This window comes from Alosa pseudoharengus, unplaced genomic scaffold (assembly GCF_046254945.1).
Source record: "Alosa pseudoharengus isolate Yale_2024_CS ecotype anadromous, Long Island Sound unplaced genomic scaffold, YU_APseudo_1.1 YU_APseudo_1.1_scf_3, whole genome shotgun sequence".
Lineage (NCBI taxonomy): Eukaryota > Metazoa > Chordata > Actinopteri > Clupeiformes > Clupeidae > Alosa > Alosa pseudoharengus.
Window position 1 is genome coordinate 41944561 of NW_027468718.1, and position 19258 is coordinate 41963818.

Genomic DNA, 19258 nt, shown 5'->3' on the forward strand with positions numbered 1-19258 from the left:
TCCAATCTAAGTGTGTTCATTCTTTCCTCTGTCAAGATGTATGAATTTGAACTTCAGGGGGAAAAACATCAAAAGTAAGAAAACTACTAAAGTAAAACTACTTTATAATAGTTCCCAGGTTAGTTGTATAACATAACTGTATGTATATTTACTTATATACTTATGCATTTGTCATGTATACAGACCTTACTGTCCTATATCTGACCCTAGGCAGACCCTTGAGTCGTGGATCTGCTCGAGGTTTCTTCCTATGTACAGTATATGTATCTCCAATTCTAGGGAGTTTTTCCTCGCTCCTGTTACCCATAGGCCTTCTTTTCTTTTTTTCCCTTTTCTCTGATTGTCTAACACTCTGTAAAGTGCCATGAGACATGTGTAATGTTTTGGCCCTCTATAAGTACAATTAAATTGAAACTGAAATTGAAATTGAAATATTTACTTTACCTTAATGTTGCCAGAAGCGCAGTTATGGTAGTTTAGCAATCACCCTTAGTTTGTTGAAATAGTATATTACCTATCCTTAATGTTGCCAGAAGACACAGTTAGTTTAGCGACCACCCTTATTTTGTTGAATTAGTATATTACCTATCCTTGATGTTGCCAGAGCACACAGTTTGTACAGGCTCCCACCCTTTGTTGGTTGAATTAGTATGAATTGGTGCTGGTTGACATAATCAAGGTTATCACATAGCCTAATGTAGGACAAAGTTGTGTAGGTATGTAAGCCCACAACTTGATGAATAGAGAAAACAGTCCATAGTCTTTACAAGGACTTACCAATGTATGGTTCCCTATACCAGAACAATAGCCTAATGTAACCTGCGTTGTGTGGAACCTGCGCGGTTAAGCTCTGCACACACCCGGACGTCAAGCGTGCTGACAATAGAGCTAAAAGCCCAGGCTGCTCTTGAGGCGTCGAGGAGTGAGGTTTTACTAACGTTCCAGAATCATCCGGTATGCTAGCTTGCATCCATTACACTAACAACTGAGTAGTTGCAATCTAGAGCTTACCTGGATCAACACTAGGCTACATCTTTCACTGAAGGTAAATTATTTTACCCTCTTTGTGTGCTCAATTGGTGGAACATACTTTCATGTTTGGGTCAATCTTAAAATTATGGCGAGTGTCTCAGTATAACCAGACACTGTGCAGACCAGCAGGGAACAGGAGGCTATGATTCATCCTGGTCTCTGCAGCTCGTGCAGCTTTTACCTTCCTTCTGGCTACATTTTGCCGATGATCCAATCCTTGGCACGCCAGAAGCAGCATTACAAAAGCCTGCCATTCCCTCGTTCTCTCTCCCTCCGGTGAATATAAAACTGATCGTTGCAAGGCCCTGTTGCTGAGGGTTTTAGATTGGCCAGGGGCCTCGCCATTTATGGGCAGGGCAACGGGAGAACAGCTGCCTTTCTCCTCTACCTCTGCCGGAGTATCCCATGCTGCTGTCTGATGGAAAGTAAATCACCTGATTCTGTTAGCACTCGCAGAACATGGGTCACAGCTGTTTCCTCTGGTTTCTCTCAGTTTTTCCCGAAGACACACATGCGGTCTGAACTAAGGTACTCACATAGTACACTATGGGCTCTACATTTCACCCAACATGTTACAGATCGAAATCCTATATGATATTTTAATAGATGATGTTCCATTGAAAGAATCAGTGTTAACAGTTAACACAGTGTTAACTAAACTGTGGTTGATTCTTTTCAATATGGTTTGAACATGTAAGCTATAGATGGCAGCCAGAAAACGTTCACTTAAAGGTGCAGTCAGCGATTGCACAGGAAGTTGTGTTTGTTTATGTTTACGTTTACATTTAAATTTATTAGGAAACATATTTTTCCAAAACAATATACATTATATTTTAACCAAGGACCAAATGATGAGGTAGCTCACTCCTCCCTTCAGTATTCCCAGAGAAACTTCACACAGGGTTTTGTTTTAGTTTGGGGGACAGGCTGCCCTCACTTTGATTCCAGTTTTTGGAGCCTGGGGCGCAGTGTACTCACGGAATGGGCAGCTAGCGGGTCGTGAGGAAGCTGAATGACAAGACAAATTATGGACGATTTAACAAATTATTGAAATAGCCTAAAATCCCTGACTCCACCTTTAATAACATTAATAATTCATTCAATGACCAGTGCAACTTCTTTGTAGCTTATGCAAGTATATCTAAATCTGTAAAATAATTGATTTCATGTCCTTCTTTCACTTTGTCATGGTAGGTTGTTACACCAATACAAAAACCTGTTAGGATGTAGAGAGTGTAGCCTAACATGATTTAAGAACTGGTATTTATCCTTTGTTGTCATGTTTTGAACATATTAGGTAACTAGGCATATTTTTTTCAAACTGCATGGCTCCATGAAAGTGTGTATTTTAGTGTAAAGTCTCCTTGTGCTGATTCCATCTCCCTTTGCTTTTTATGGTGATGGAATACCTTGTGATATTATATTGTTACAATTGTTTAAATGAATTGCCTTTGAATGAATTGAGAATTGAATAAAGAAGTATTACAGATTGGACACAGTCGTGAGATGGCACAAATGTAGACAATGCTCTCAGAGTGCAGATAGATTAATGGAAGCCATACAGAGCAAAGCAGAGTGTGAATAGTTAGTTGATTAATCACTGTAGAAAACCACAACATTACTGAAAATCACAAGTTTCAGATCATTTCAGCGAAAATGATCGACTTAAGACCTGTTCTTTATTAACATGCACCACATGGAAAAAGAAACCCAGCTGAAACTCTGTTAATCATTGTGCACAGTCACTCACCAAAAGGCTGGTTTTGAGCTCTGGCCAAAATAACTGTCAACACCCCCACAACCCCTGAGCTTTGACCATCCAATAAGAGGGCAGTTTGTAATCTCTATCAGATATGGATCTCATTTCCTCCCTCACAAACAAACTCAGACTAAAATTCACCCCTTACACTACCATTTATTCCACACATAAACCAGGATTCATTAATATCATCAAGTGTCCTGCTGAATACCTCTTGTGGGAGGATTCAGTGAAAGTATTTACTCTGGAATTTATATGTTAATTTGAGTTATAGGGTTAAGTTTTTATTAAATTCTATCATTTTTTAGATTTGTATCTGTGTATGTTGATTAGGTTAATTGATGTGACATCATACAGCTGGGATGTAGTCACGCTTTTGTTGTAAGTTCAAATTCCTTATGTTCGCTATCCGTTATAAGACCGCCTAGAATTCCATTCAGTTGTTCATTACGAGCCACACAGTATACACATCCTCTGGAATCCCATGCTAACTTGCTATGCAAGTTACTTTGAGCTGAGAGGTCTGATTTGCTGAAGAGATTTAGCTTCCCACATCCATTAGATTCTAGAATGTACACACCTCTTGGGAGGCGTGGCCTTTCACCAGCCATTTAAATGATTAATTGTTATTCACATCTATTTTACACTCTGTAACACAAACATTGTGCTTTTTTAAAAAAAAGTTTTTTGACGTCTTACTGACATTTAGATCAGGCACTTAGGGAAATTCCTCTTACATTTTAAGGAAGTCAAAGTTCTTTCAGAAAATTGAGTTTTTACATTTGAGCATGTGGTTGTGGAATATTGATTGTTGCTTACTGCATATTAGTGCTGATGTGATGTAATTGGCCTGACAGAGTTGATGTTGATAGACATCAGACACATGAGCTCATAAAGTTATATTGGAGGTCTTCTGTTGCAAGAAGGGTGTTGTGAAGTTGTTCCTTAGGATAGGAAAAGGCTACTTTTGTAAAGACTGCTTGTTGAGAAAGGGCTGATGAAGTCCAGGGATGGTAGGAGGAGAACCATTTGTGTGGCATGCTTAGAGACAAATGCGAGGTATGTAATGTTGCACAGCACATACCAAGCACCTGTAAAAACAACATCAAACTTTTCAACAGAGGTGAGCATTGGTGTGGGTCTACTGAACACTAAAAAAGCAACAAACAAGTTTTACTGTTGCATCGCCAGGTGGCATAGCTTTACTTGAAATGAAGTGTGACTTGGGACACTCCTGTTGTATATAAGAAGTAACACACATTATGCTTGATCTCCATCCGTTTCATAAATGTTAATGTTTATCATGGGTTTCATATCAACAAGAACATCTGTTCAGCATGTGAGAGATGTGCTTTGAAATCCATGAAGCTTCCCCAACTTAGTGAACAATAGGAAAATTGCACCCCATATGCATGACATTCAGTAAAGGATTGATTTATGTGACTATGAACACAGACAAACAATAAAGAGATAGAGTGAGCACTCTGTCTCAATTTTACATGAACAAAATTGCTGATCCCACAGCCATTCTTCACATGAAGACAGCTGTAGCATAAAATCTATTCTTGTTCACCCATAAAAAGTGCCTTTCAGTGAGATTGGTGCCGTTAAGCCACTAATAAAAACTCAGTTTACGGTCTTGCTAAGCAACCAACACTGGAAAAAAGCAGTTCCATGAAAAAAAACTTATCTTTGGGTTATCTTCTCGAAATTCTCTTCTCCCCCTTAAACCAAAACTTTTTCCCATTTATAAGTATTACTAAAACACCAACAAGCCATGAAGGAAGTTTCATTAGAGAGAAGAGACGTGTGGACAAGGGTGTAGTTTCTCAACTACTGTCTGTGACTGGATGATTATGAGAGAGCACTGACAAAAGGGGGAGGAAAATTAGGGCTGCCAGCATTCTTCTTATTTAAAGCTGTAACTACAAAAAAGTGCTTCCAGAGGCTGGGCTGGGCTGGGTCTTGTTGCTGCTAGCGGGAGAGGAGCAGTCTGCCTACATGGTGAAGCGATAACTTGGAACCTTTCATCCTCCTTTTTTCCCCATTTTGCACACAAGGAAGGCTCATGTCTTGCCTATAGACATGATGAGCTTCGTGCAAAGCAGGACTTTCTTATTTCTTGCTTTCTTTCTGGCACAAGAACTGTTTGTGAAATGCCAAGACATCAGTGGTAAGTTCTGTTTGTTTTTACTGTTAATTGTGCTGATGGGCTTGTGGATATTGGCAAATTGCTGTTGTTAAGACTCACAGATTCACAGTGATGAAACCAACCTCAGCATGTTTGGCTCAGACATTTGTTCGATGTTTTAAGATAAGGCAAGGAAGCCTGACATTTTAAAGCTTACATGATTTGGATTTATTTTAGTTGTTTACATTAATTGTTTTAAAATTGAAGAAACATCTTTTTGAGGTTTAATGCAGAGCAAAATCCTTTTAACTCCAGATATTCCATCACTTTGAAGTATAGCTGTATTGTAGTTGTCTACATGATACTGGATTTTTGTCAGGGATTTTGACTAATGCTAAAACATTGCTGTTTAACATCTTTCAGTAAATGCTTTTGTAGACATCTTGTCACAGGGACAATGTGGATGTGAATTGCCCCTGGCAGGGGGTGCAAATTAGTGCTATTGAGACTAATTGTGTCCTTTTGTACCTTCATTTCTTGCTGATTGCTGGTGATGTCACCTTGGGTAACGCAAACATGTGAACCATAAGGGGGGCTCCTATAGGGGCCATGCTTATACCGCAACTCTATTGTCAGACTGTAAGCTTCACTAAGTGTTATCCACATCCAGATTTGGGTGCCCCGGCACTTTCTTCAGAAACATCTGTTGAGTCCATTTCATCGGGACTCAGGCGTCTTTGAGGGAACACAGCCTGCATGTCTAATGCAGCACAGATGTGGGTGGGGTGGGGTGGGGGGGTGAGGATGGCAGTGGTGGGGTGGAAGTCACAGAGATAGATTGCCCAAGTGAAAGAAAGCGGTCCAGACGCACCTGAACACTATTATTTCTGCCAAGCAATGTTTTCCTAGACCCTCCTTTAACGGGATGACATCATTTTTTCCCCCTAAATGATGTCACCAGGATTGTCTGAGCCTTTGGCGATGTAGGGAATTTCCTTATGTGCTTGTTTTGTTGGTTCTTTGCTTTTGCTCAACAGTCTAAAATTGACAATAAGATCAAAATACTTAAAGCATATGTTAATTATGCATACTAGTGTTATCAGAGGAGAGCAGTTCATGTGAAAATCACATGTTTTACTTGTGGGAAACATGCATTGACTTTTGGGCAAACAGAGACATCTTGTGGCAGAGCTGCATACTACAACTGTGATGTCTGTTTTACATTGTCAATTTAATCCAATATATGACATTCATGGAAAAAAACAAGATTACAGCAGTTTTCTTTTTAAAATATGTTAACACAGAAGTGAATATGAGAATGTGCTGACTCCTAACTTAACGACTTGTGTGGAGTTAAGCGAATACCCTTGAAGTAAAAGGATGCTGGACTCATCAAATCACACACCCTTGGGGTTAAAAGTTTGCCTTAACTGCACTCTGCTGAAATTAGAATTATATATATATATATATATATATATATATATATATTGGAGTTGGAGAAATGAACCAAACGTGACCAGAGATCAAGCAACACTTGGCATAACGGAATTGAATGACCATCCTTGTTTGTCTAGTTCTGCAGGACCTCTTTGCACAGGGTGGACATAAGCATTCCATGGAATAAGTGCAGCATGACCTGCAATAGTTGCTGTACATGGAGTCAGGGTGGCTGGTTGACAGTGTGTACCTTCACTGTGCTAGGCTTCCACAGCCATTGTGGTTGTTGGAACATGTCAAATTCATGAAGAGCTGGGCTTTAGTGTTGACTTGTGTAGGCTGCTGATTTTGTAAAGCTGTGTTGATAGAAAATTCCTGACACACCCAATCATGGAATACAAGAACATACCGCCGCTCTGTGGAATGGGCTATTTTCCTGTCTGTTGCAGATGTATCACTGACACAATTATTTTTCTGGAAGAAAAGCTAGTTTGGAGAGTTGTAAATGTGCTGTTTGGAGTCATTAAAACCCCCATCTAGAACCCAAACATTTACCTAAAGATCCATTATGCATATTACTGTTCTCTAAGAGGAGACTACATGTGAATGCATGTGAAAATGTATTCTTTAAGAAGAGAATACATTTTCTATGTGAGCAGGCAGCAAAGATCTTGTAAAGATTTTAGGTGGCACCCTTTTCCCTGCAGTGCATTATACATTTGAGTCCATGAAGGCAAAGGCTGAGAGAGCCAGCATGTTGAGTGTCTTTCTCCAAACATGGCGCCGGAAAATTGAATATGGTTGCATGTTGATGTCAGTGAATAATGGAAAGCAGCTGGAAATGCTGGAACACTACTGTAATACGTACATGCGAAGAAAGGACACATATTGTTTTGTCAAAATAGTGGTTTTGTGGAGGTCGCCATGTCTTGGTAATTGGATGTCGACTGGTGGTATCAGGATAAGACTTCGTAAAATTGATTCATGAAGATGAATTGATCGTGAATGAATAACTTTGATGAACAATTGTCACTGGTCAAGCACAGACAGCAGACATGTTACATGTTTGTAGTGAATCAGGTCTCTGAGCAAGTAACCTGGGCAAGTAACTCAAGTAAGGGAGTTCATGTTCAGAGTTGTAGATGATGGAATCCATGCTTGAATGCGTGTGAACATCACCGCCCGCCCACCAGGTTCACGGGCCCCACAATCCTGGAGAAGTTGTAAAACATCTCCGCAGATGGCACTTTTAACTTCAAAGGCGCCAACCACTTAACACTGTGTTCACTTAGCCCGCTAAATGCTTTTATGGACACGGCAGTGGGAAAGAGTATTCAAAAGCATGTAATCATGTGCAAGATGTTCTGTTTTTTTAAATGAAGATTCATTTGTTGCTTTAGATCCATTGTTGCAGCCAATTCATGTTTCATGTTTAAATTATTTTCATGGAACTGGTCTTCTAACTGAGACAACTTACCAATCTCTCTTGCCAGATCAAGTCTGCATCCATAAATACATTTCTAACAAAGCTGTCTGAATGCCCAAGTTCAGAAACCCTGCCAGGCCCGCAAGACAGCATTGATGGAAAACATGTGCTGCATTTTTGTGCCATGACTTGATTACACGCCTCTTTGCTCCACATGTGAAAACAGGGGAATCAAGCTTTACCTGAACCAGGACTGAAACCAGGGCATCCAAAATCAGTAGTCATACATGATACGCCATAGAGATGGACCTTGATATTTCTGTGGGGTAGACATTTTAGTTGATGGACTTTTAATACTGCTTGTGGTCATGAGAAGGCTCCATGGGAACTACCAATAAAGTAAATTATGGCAGTCAGCAAATGCGGAGCACTAGATGACTTCCAGATGTGGAAATGGTTGCTTTGGCAGTATTTGTAAAATATTAGAACAAATCTTGGGCGAAACGCAGAGCTGGAGGAAGTCATAAGGCTGATGTCAGACGTAACGTGTCATTGAACAGCTTAGGGTTGGAAGACATGGAAAATGTGTACACATGGGTACGTAGCCTGAAGAAACATTAGCTTTTTCTCTCTCACTCTCTCTCTCTTCTCTCTTTCTCTCTCTCTCTTCTTTAAAGTCATTAAGAAAATAATCACCCATTTTAAGATGGGCAATTTAGCCTTCTTGTGTGTCAGGGGCAACTTGGTGGGCCACTTCCCTGTGAATGTGCTCCGTAATCCTAACAACCTGATGCGGTTGTAAGGTGAAGAGGTTGGAAAAACCTGAAAACACGGGGAGCACACAGGTGGGCTGCGAATGCACCACACGGCATCCCACTGAGCGCGGTGTTTAAGTCACACAAGTTTACACAGCTGGTTTTGGTTTTCCTGCCTCCGCACGGAGAATCAGGCCCCAGGAGTGCTTTATTTGTGGTTGGCTGTTTACACACGGCAACATACTCGCATCCATGTTTCACCGTGACCACAATAATGAGCATGCGATTGGTTGTATAATCAGAGAAGGATGAGCCATCACTTCTGATTATGGATGAAAAGTCCAGATAATTTGGCTAATCAATGTAGTTTTGCCATGGCAAAGGACTAAGCACACTTGTATGTGTTCATGTTTTGGAAGGGAAATCCTCAATGATATACTTCCTCTGGCTTGATGTGGCTTACTAATGGCCCAAGGATGGCACATAGTACATTGTAATGCTTGTTTAAAAGGGAACATTTTATTCAACAAATGGTGGACTCAATTAATATATTCAGCTGTGAAACATTGCAATGGAATGGCAGTTAGCCACAATGGTTACATTAATCTGCCCACTGTTTAATCAGTTAAAGAAACATCAATTTTTAGTAGTAATCTACACTATTACTACAATGGATAGAGATTAATGGCACTGGACTCTACTTCAATCACAGGTAATGCCATGGCTGTGATTTCTGCTGATAGGTGGTGAAAACATTCCCCCAGTTGTGTATTCTTAACCCGGACAACCATATGTCTTTTTGTATTACTGTAGGTCACATAGTGATGTTGATCTGGTCTTGGATCTTGATCAAAGTATTGTCATGAAGTTGCTGAAAACCGATATTAGCATTCCAGAAGACTTTTGATTTCTGTCAATATCTAATAAAATGCAGTCCACATGGCGTCCAATACAATTACATCTGTTATCAAAATGGAGCATGGGGACTTTAGCCTGACCAGGCAACCTTTCCATATATAACCAGAATACATCAAAAAGGTCATGTGCTTGTTCTATCAGGATTTTGTTAAAACATGGCAGCCACATTTGCAAGCTGGCCATATACCAAAGTTAAAACAACATTTTTAATATGTCCCTACTGTCTTTTATGAAGATCTGCATCGCATTACCTTGGTACCTTATACAGTTTTCATATTGCTCTCAAAATCACATGAACAGTTTGGTTCTAAAATGCTTTATCCTCCATTTTCATGATTATTTATTTATTTATTTTGTTTTCCAGGTAATTTCAGTGAAACTGTAATTGGGTTATTGCTATTTTATTTATCTTTACTCAATCAAAACAAACTGCAATATTATTGATATTACCTGGGATACACAATTAAATAACATGACTTATTCATGTTTTTAAAAAAATGGGAGATTTGGAACCAAGAGTGTGTAAATACAGTTGATAAATTCATGTGAATCTGTTATGTCTAAATCTGTGCACTAGTTATTTGTCAAAACCTGTTGTATCAACAAATGCAAATATCTATGCTGAGAGACAGAATGTAGGCCTACACTGTATAAACTGTAGAGTATGTAAAACATACATATCCAGCATTTGTGAAAACTAGTTAGCTAGTGTCACAGATTTGGGCCCTCTTGTTATGTATCTTTATGGATTAGTTCTGCATTCATTAGTGTTCAACACAGATGTAATTATGGCTAAATAGCTTTTCAGCTAAGAATGTTTTCAGTGACCGCATCTTTACAGTATATTTTCTATTTAGGGATATCTACTGAAGTATGATATATTAAAATATTACACATTGCAAACCTGCAAGCCCATGAAGACTGCACTGATTATCCTTCAGAATACATCTCTCCTAGTGGAAGTCAGGCTATGCTCTATCTTATGGAGATGCTGGGAAACATGTCATCTGACTCTGATAAAAAAAAAGAAAGAACATTTTTTAAAAATGAAACGCTCGACTATCCAGACTGGCTAGGCAAGAAAGTAGGTCATTAAGTGTCAGCCCTGAAGTGCTGAAGGACCTTGTTGTGTCACACACCCACTGATGTTCGCTCCCAGCACAAGGGCAGATTAATGCGCATGGATGTTGCCATGAGTTACTCTGAGTCATGGGACTGGCTTTAATAAAGCCAAAGACTAAATTCAATATTTGCATGGGAGGAATCCCTGTGATTCAGCCTTCCAATCTGATCTGGCAAAATCACACCGCGTTTTGACCATTTTTGTTTTTCAGATGTTTTGTGCTTTTTATCAGTTTGTGAGTGTTTCCATATGCTTCTTTTTTGTTTTTGTCTTTTCATTCTGGCACAGTATAAAAGCCATAAAAATGGAAGCAGAACCTAGACCATGTGGACACGTGGGATATATAGTCAATTGTGAGGCCTCGAATGGTTGGTTTTGTGGGTTGTGGATTTGATTTCCCTATGGCAATCAGCTATGTTGCTAGCGAGACAGAGCCCATGTAAATAAGCCATAACACAGACTCCTACATGCTGTTCTTGCAGACAGCACTATCTGCTTTGCAGGATGTCTCGTCACAGAGGAATTTCCTCTGGACAAGATGATGTTTGGTTTCAAGGTTTCACGAATGTCAGTCAACTGCTCGTTTCATACCAGTAGGAAAGACTATGCAAACAGTCGCAGAGCACAAAGGTACATTCCCACATCTGTATAACAGACATTTATTTGATCATTTCCCTTAGCACATAAAGCAAATGATCAAGGGAATTCCAATGCACCAAGTAATTGGGGGCCAAGCAGAAAAGCTGCATATTCATCTTTCTGCTGCAACTGAAGTCTATAAAAGCTCATACAACCATAGTCTTTATGAAATGTTGCACACTTACTGGGAACAGGCCCATGATTCTATTCACCAAGTTTCATGCACATTGAGCGCTCAAACACCACCAACAGGTCAAAGTATGAGGTGTGTTTTAAAGCATGTAACCTTTCAACTATATGCCCAATTAAAAAAAAAAACGAGGCACCATTGGACTCCTTACATAAAGGAACTCCTAAGATGTTAATTACAATAGATTTATCCTTAATGGATCCATAATAGTTTTCCATCATATTGGACTTTAGCTGTATAAATGTAACCATTCTTCACAGGCCACAGATTTTCTCAATTTTTCCACAAAACTATTCTGTTTGTGGCAAAGTCGCCAAACGGGAAGTGCACTTATATCTCAGCCAACCTTTGGTCTTACAGTGCTTACAGCCATGCCCTTGACATAATGACTAAGTTTCCATGGCAACTGTAGCCTGCTGGGATGCTTGGCCCCTCATAGCTGCTTGCAACTGTATTTTTGCAAGTAGTTCATTATATAATTTCTTTTCATCCTGACCATCTGTTTTACTTTTAAGAAACTTAAAGGGACACCAGACAACATTTTCGTGTTAATTACTCATCTTCGTAAGTCGGTATATGGTTAAATGACTCATTACAGGGCGAATGAAGACTCTCGCCCGCCCCTAATGCCTGTAGGAAGAATATCCCGCTTGCAAGTTCAGTGTATCGTACCCGCCGACCGAAGCAGGATCAGTTTACATCCTGCATCCACAACACAGAGGCAGGCTAACGAAACGCGATTGTTGCAAACGTGTGTATAATGGCAGAGCCGGCGAAGAAGCAGCGAAAACCCTTGATGGAAGATGCAAACAAAAAGGAAAAGCACGAGCAGAACGAGCGTGGGGGAGTTTCGTAGAGAAAAAGCATCAGGCTTGCCTGGTGTCCCTTTAAATCCATCCATATTCCACCCATAATCTATCCATATTCCTGTGTTAAATTGTTGTAAAGTGAGGCTGTATATGTATCACTGCTGACATGAATTCATCCTGGTTCAGTAGGCCTACATGTATGCCATGAACATACAGTTCTGAGTATTTATTTACTGACAGCAAATTATTTTACTTTGAAACTGATGTGAAAGCCACACTCACCACACCTACAATAAGCATGCCCAGCAGTTGTGAAAACTACACAATTACTAATTCAGTGATTCCGGGGGAGGCTTAATGGAGCAGAGTCTAGCCAAGCCAGCTGTTGATGACTGTTTGGATAAGAATGTGATAGGTCTTTAGAGGAAGATGGCCTCTACTAGGCCAGATTTTTAAAAAAACGTCTAGGCAACATCGCTCTCTCTTTGTCCTTTTGTGAAGAGCAGATGTGAATTGTGTGGAGGAAAAGATAGATGAAGTGTTAGATCAATTTGCTCAATTCAACATGGAAAAGAGTGCAGTAGTAGTATATTCTAACTGATAATCTAACTTCAGTTATTCATACTCTAGGTCCCTAGTCCGTACTTACTGACTTGAGTGTACAGTTAATTACACTGGTGATATCAACTGAACTTCCAGTGGGGGTTGCTGCATTGCATTTGCTTTCAATTGTATCTCTTTGTAGCTTGTTTTTAAATGAGCACCCACCTGTATTTACTGTAAATTGACAATTCTAAGCGAATGGCAGACAGTGTCAGTCTGAAGTTCTGTTGGCCCAGAAAGCAAGTGTACGATTCTTGTAGTAAGTAGATGATAGAAACTTTTTGTATGTTTTGTGGTTCTTAGTTTTAATTAATTTAGAAAAAAATAGTTATTTGATTCAAACTGCAGATTTTGTATTGTGTGTGCATTGGGAAATGTGAGTGAGTGTGGAGGCATTTGTAAAAGGTTTGAACAACGGGGATCAATGACTCTTGCACTTTGAAGTCAATTTTTTCCTTCAAAATGCATTTGTGCCATTTTAGCTGATCAGCAATCTGGTTTGTCAGCAACTTTGCACAAATGTTATGTCTATGCAACAGCCAAAGCATTTTCTTGTCAAGATAATTTAAGAACCAATAAACTTCAAGGGATTCACCTGGTAACTAAGTGATAAATTACACAGTTGCCCTGAGGCCCCAGAACGGGTGATGTCACTGACCCTGAGCAAGGCAATTTGGGCCATCTCACTGACAGGGGGCCCCATGAACAGACTTTGTGCTCGCCAGGCTGCTCAATCATGGCTTTCTTCCCAAATCTCAAACAGACTCCAGCAGAAATTAAAAGCAGGTTAATCCCATCATGGAGAGTACTTGAGGAAAAAACAGCAAAAGATTTTCCATTGGTGTGGCTGTTTTAGGATGTACATATACAATGCATGATTGCATAGTATCAGATTTAGCAGAGGTTTTAATGTTCTTGGAACTGAGGTTGTAATATCTATTGGCATGTTGGACTTCTACTTACACTGTGAGGCTACTCCTGCTTGGTGGCAGATTTACTTGAACTGACTTTCATCATCAGGGCACTGACCGAACATGCCGATGTGCCAAATAGTTCTTGGACACCGCATTATCTTTGCTTGATGGTCCAGTTGCCACTGGAGCCTTTTATTACAGGCTAGGACAGGGGTGGGCACACTTTTTAGCTCAAGGGCCGCATTAGGTTTTGAAAATCGGCCGTCTGGCTGTCTGTCACTTTAATAGCATTTTATCTGCACGTTCTCATAATGATGTTTTGCCAGCTCCATTCAAATATAGCCTATGGCTAGTGCTATAGCCTATGGCTATGCCCTCTCACAGTGCCCTCTGGGAACTATTGGGAACTACTGTTGCCTTCATGATTTCCTTTTAAAAGTTTCTGATATTAAAAAGGAGATATCAATTATCAATACTGACAAGCCAGCTGGAACCAGCCGCTCTCTCTCGCTCTCTCCCTCTTGTGCGCGCTCAGACGCGTTCCCTATTAAATGGAGTAGCATAACATTCAAGTTAGATCTGCTGAAATGGAGATAGAGAGAGGACACAAAAAGTATCATCCTTATATAGAACACGCTGTATTGACATTGACATTGTCAATGTTCTCTAAGAAGAGTGAATAGCAGTTTGCATTAAGCTAACCACGTCATCTATCGCAGGAAAAAAATAGCGAGCAGCCTATGATAACCTAATTAAATGCTCGGCGGGCTGTAGTGTGCCCACCTCTGGGCTAGGAGAATGTGATTGGGCTCCGGTCATTCTTTTTGGTTTAAGCCAATATCAGCAGGGGCAGGGATGTGACCAAGAGAAAAAAACAGGCTGCCAATGAAAAAGGCAGGTTAATGAATATGTGGATGTGGCCACTGGATCTTAATGGAAAGTGTATATTATTCACTGCTAATGCACTTTCAAAGTGTGCAAGCCAGAAATCATTGTGGTTCAACAGTGAAACACTCCACAGCTTCAAAGCTTACTTACAGTATTTAATTGATTCTGACTTTTCAAGTTTGTCTGAAATTGGAATTGATTTTCTCAAACCAAAAAAACATCTAAGTGACCTCAAGTGTCCAAATCCTATTCAGTTCTGGAATCAATAACTCAGGATTGCACTGTTGTGGTTTGCCTACTGAGAGTTAAAATGTTGCTTCTGATGGCTTTCTGGAGTCCCCCTACCCTCAAATTCTTCAAGCCTAAGCTGTTTAAAAAGTTGGAAATAATAAAAATTCCAATGACGAGAAGCAGAACAAATAGCATACAAGCTCTATGCAAAAACAACAACAGCAACAACAAAAGGTGCTTTGTTCAAACAGCTTGTTAAATTCAAGCTTTATATGGAGCAGAGAGACAAGATGGCTGAGCTGAAAGCAGTTGGATCCTTGCTTTCGGGGTTCGTGATGTAAATATTTAGCTGACACGCTGTTGCTTTGCTTTGAGTGATTGGGGAGGCAGAGGGCAATGTAAGCCAGTGTCGCTGCTCACCAGCTGTGACTGTTCCACAAGGCCTGACAACATTCAAACAACACACAAAAAAGAGGGCCCAGAGAAAGTCTTTGTTAAAGGAAACATCAGGAAGGAATATTTTCATCCCCCAGGACAGAAAGTAGTTGTTCCACTGTGGACTGAGGAGAATGTGGGGGCAGTTTACATCTCAGCAAAAAAAAAAAGCAAGTAGTCCATTACGGACGTGGTTGACCGATGCATAAAACATAGTCAGAGGGCGCCTCCAGAAACCAAATGCTCCAGTGCATTGTACGTGAAATTTGATCAACTAGTTGTTACCCAGACTCCAGAATGTCCATCACTGTATTGCTAGAGTAGGCTGGAATAAGCTAATATAAACTTTTGTTTGGGAAGAATTCCAGAAATATGAGTTCAGCCTGGTTTCAGCTGCCACATGCCTAGGGATGGAGCTATACCCATTTGTAGCTATTACATGTCCAAGCATTCAAAATGGAGATTGCATACTGTATATCTTTGCATGTGTAGTCTGTCTATGAACATATACAGTATGTCAAATATGACATGATGTGTGCTGTATTGTTGGACTCAACCAATGCAAGAGATTATTGTTATCTGTGAAATGGTTGTTGTTAGTGTTGTGTATTTCACATCTCTACACTGCTGGTAGTGGCAAAGGTTCCTTTTCCACAGAATTTCCACAGAATCCATTTCATAGAGGACCAAAGCCAGATCTGTGAGAGTGAGTCACCCTTGCCAAACTAGTCCCTGTGGAGCATAAATCATGAGGAAAGGGGGTGGTGGAGGAGGAGTAGTTTGTGTAGCAAAATAGAGATGCATCAGATAGAGAGGGCCTCATGCTACGATGAGCCCCGCTCAGAGTCTGTGTAAGTTTAGAGATTCCCGTCAGTACGCTGCCCTCGGCTTGATCCGCGCAAGTGGACGCAGCTTGAGAGGATATGAAAAACAAATGTTTTGACCCCTGTCCAACTCCCATGTAAGATGCGGTTACAAATCAAACTGTGCTTGCTATCTGAGCTCTACACGTGAAGACCCATTATTTCCACTGTTTTCACACATCTTCTGTTGGTCATGCAGAGTCTTACAGGAAGATAAACGTGTCCTCTGTGATGGAGGTCTTTATAAGGACACATATCATTTAAAGTTTGTGATTAAATATACAGTACTTAGGCTAAATGATAAATGACTTGTGTATGGTGCTTTGAAAAAAAGATGGCAGAATTACTGAATCTTTTCGTTGTGTAAAACTGTGTGGAGGCTTTGATCTTCAATCCTGTGTTTATGTGCCAAATGTGTTAGAACACCATAAATTATATACTCTCACTGGATTTGAGGCTTTAGGGCTGTAATTTATCTGAGAAAATGGCAGACTACAAGCCACGTATGGTTTCAGAGTAACCACTGTGCCAGTCAACATTATTTGATGAGAAGAATATTGACATGGAGGTTTTGTGAAAATAATTGATTATTTCACTCTACGTTCTACACTCTACAAAGTACATACTGTATAGTTGTAATACACTCATTTTAACTGATTACTGTGAAAATAAGCATCTATTTTAGCTTTAGCAAGAAATGAGTCTCATGCCATACATGTAAATTTGTCAGTTCCAGCAGTATTACCATGTGTATCATTAGTCGACAGTAGCCAGCACTGCAGTGGTTAAGGATAGCCCTGAAACAGTGGAAAGTTTGCGATCCTATGAGGCCACCACAGCTGTGGTCAGAAAGCGCTCCCTAGCCCAGATGGACATACTTGCAGAAGTAATCAGAACAATGGAGTGTTCATCAGAGAACCCCATAAGACGCTAGCATCAGTGACCAGTTCAGACATGCTGTCAGCTACTTATTCATTTTAACTTTCCTGGCCGAGCTTCCCAGCCAGCCCTACCCGTGAGCAGAGCAAATTGATTGTGGAAAAGAGGGTAAGAAGGTGCATGTCTAAACCAGAGGAAGAGGTGTTTCATGCTCTAGTCTGTTTTCCCCTCCCTAAACTAGACCAGTCATCTCTCCGTTTGTAACAAACTTACTAATGCACAAATTTGGCAGTTTAAAATGTACAAATAGGGTAATAGGTCAGTTTGGTTGAGAATTGATACACCTTTGACCAATACGTAGGAGACCACAGAGAAAAAACGAAACCCATCTGGGCATGGGAGGCAAGGGATAATCATAGGTTGCGCAGTGACTTTGAAGTCCATGTGTCTGTTAGTAGACACTGTAAATGAACGAGCTTTGTCATCACTCCACAGACGCATTTGACACCGCCAGTGTGAGAAGTACAACTCTAACTGGTCTCGGTAGTCACTGAACAAAGGACTTGGAAAAGACCCTTGAACTCTGACCCCAGCCGTTTCAAAATGGAAGACATTGAAAAGTTGAGGAAAAATAATCTTCCTGTAGCAGAACAGCGTTTTAGAGTGGCCCACAAAAGAGACCCAATTCCTCTGGTTCCCATTTTCCTCAGTCTTGTAATGTTGGAAGAAGCCCAGCTGAGAACCCAGGAGGCAGTCTTGCGTCTGAAAGTCTTTCTGGCACAGTCACACCACTCTCTTATTTCTGTCATTATTTTCAAAAGATGGTCAAGGAGCTTAAGGAACTTAATAGACCTTATTGACCGTGCATTTTGTAAGGTAAAAGCAAAATCTGCTGTACACAAGAAAACAGATTTGCTTCAGTGACTCACTTTTTCCATAAGGTCATTTGTCTAACCCCTGCAATCTGGCAACAGCTGCAAACCTCTAAACACAGCACGTTATGAGTATTTCCACATCAGCCAGGGAAAATCCATAAAGTATTCATTTGTCCCTGTTTCCTACATTTGACAGATATATTTCATTATCATTCCCCTCCCCCCTGCTTGGCTAGTGTGATGTTATTTATCTCGCTTATTTTAGATGTCCGTGGGAGGGCTATTATTTTTGATACGCACCAAATGCTATCTCCCCCATTTTTTCCAGAGGAAAATCTTACAGTCAGTGTGGTTGAGGGGCAACGAGGAGAGCAGATACAGACTAACATGTAGCCGGTGAGCTCATGTTCACGGTGAGGGGTGTGCAGGTTGAGGGGGAGGGCAAACGGAAAATCTACATCAGGAAGACTCCTCAAAAGGGTATGCTTTCGCAGTCGTCATCATTTGTGGGCTTTTAGAAACGTCTGCGGAAAGAACAGAATCTGCACTGAATTAGCTGAAACCGGGAGGGGGGGGGTGCTAGGGGTTGGCGAAATAGCTTGTGGACTACATTCTATGCCTGTACAGAGAGAATGTTCTTGAAGCTTTATCCCTAAGCATCATGGGGAAGCAAACCAATGCTGTTTTAGTGCTACTTTTTGAGGAGACTGAAACAGTTTTGCTGTGCTATTGTTTTATATCTGACATAAATCTTCTAGATGGAGATCCACCCATCCTTTGCATTTTAGACTTTTACTCAGCTCAAAGAAGTTGTGCGGGATGAGTTATTGGTGATGGAAACAAAGTACTTACATTGATGTCATGTATAAAGTCAAGGCTGAAAATAGCTGCCATTTACTGTCATGAGTATAACTTAATGTCAGAAAAGCACGCTCTATGCTTTGACTGGTTGATTCCCTTATAAGAGAGCTCACACTCAAAACGAATCCCTCATACATGAAATAGCACACTGAAAGTCCAACAGCAGAAAATTGTAGAAAAAAGAAAAAATACTGCCAAACTAATGCTGCGAAACAGTTTACTGGAAAGATTTTTGGAGAAGCACCCCTCTCCCCCAACTCCTCCAAAACCAAACAGTTTATTAGAAAGGCCGTAAAAATCCATGGTGAGTGCCATTGGGTCGTTTTTCCATCGTGCCAGATGAGGCATCAGCCTCTACATCTGTGCTGTCATGGGGTTCCTCCACCATATGTTCCATTTGTGATGCAGGGGAGCAGGAAACTCTTCTTCAGACATACCACACACATCTCTAGAGCTTTCCTTTAGTCACCCAGGTCAAAGGAAATGCCTC

General features: G+C 40.5%; 1 protein-coding gene across 1 annotated transcript in view; it reads left to right on the forward strand.

Annotated features, from left to right (window-relative positions):
* The first annotated feature begins 4722 nt into the window (after nucleotides 1-4722).
* col5a2a (collagen, type V, alpha 2a) overlaps nucleotides 4723-19258 on the forward strand; it is a 36817-nt gene continuing 22281 nt past the window's right edge. The window contains exon 1 of the mRNA XM_076264313.1: nucleotides 4723-4964. Coding sequence (XP_076120428.1) covers nucleotides 4877-4964 — 88 coding nt within the window. The 5' untranslated portion in view covers nucleotides 4723-4876. The remainder of the gene's footprint in view (nucleotides 4965-19258) is intronic.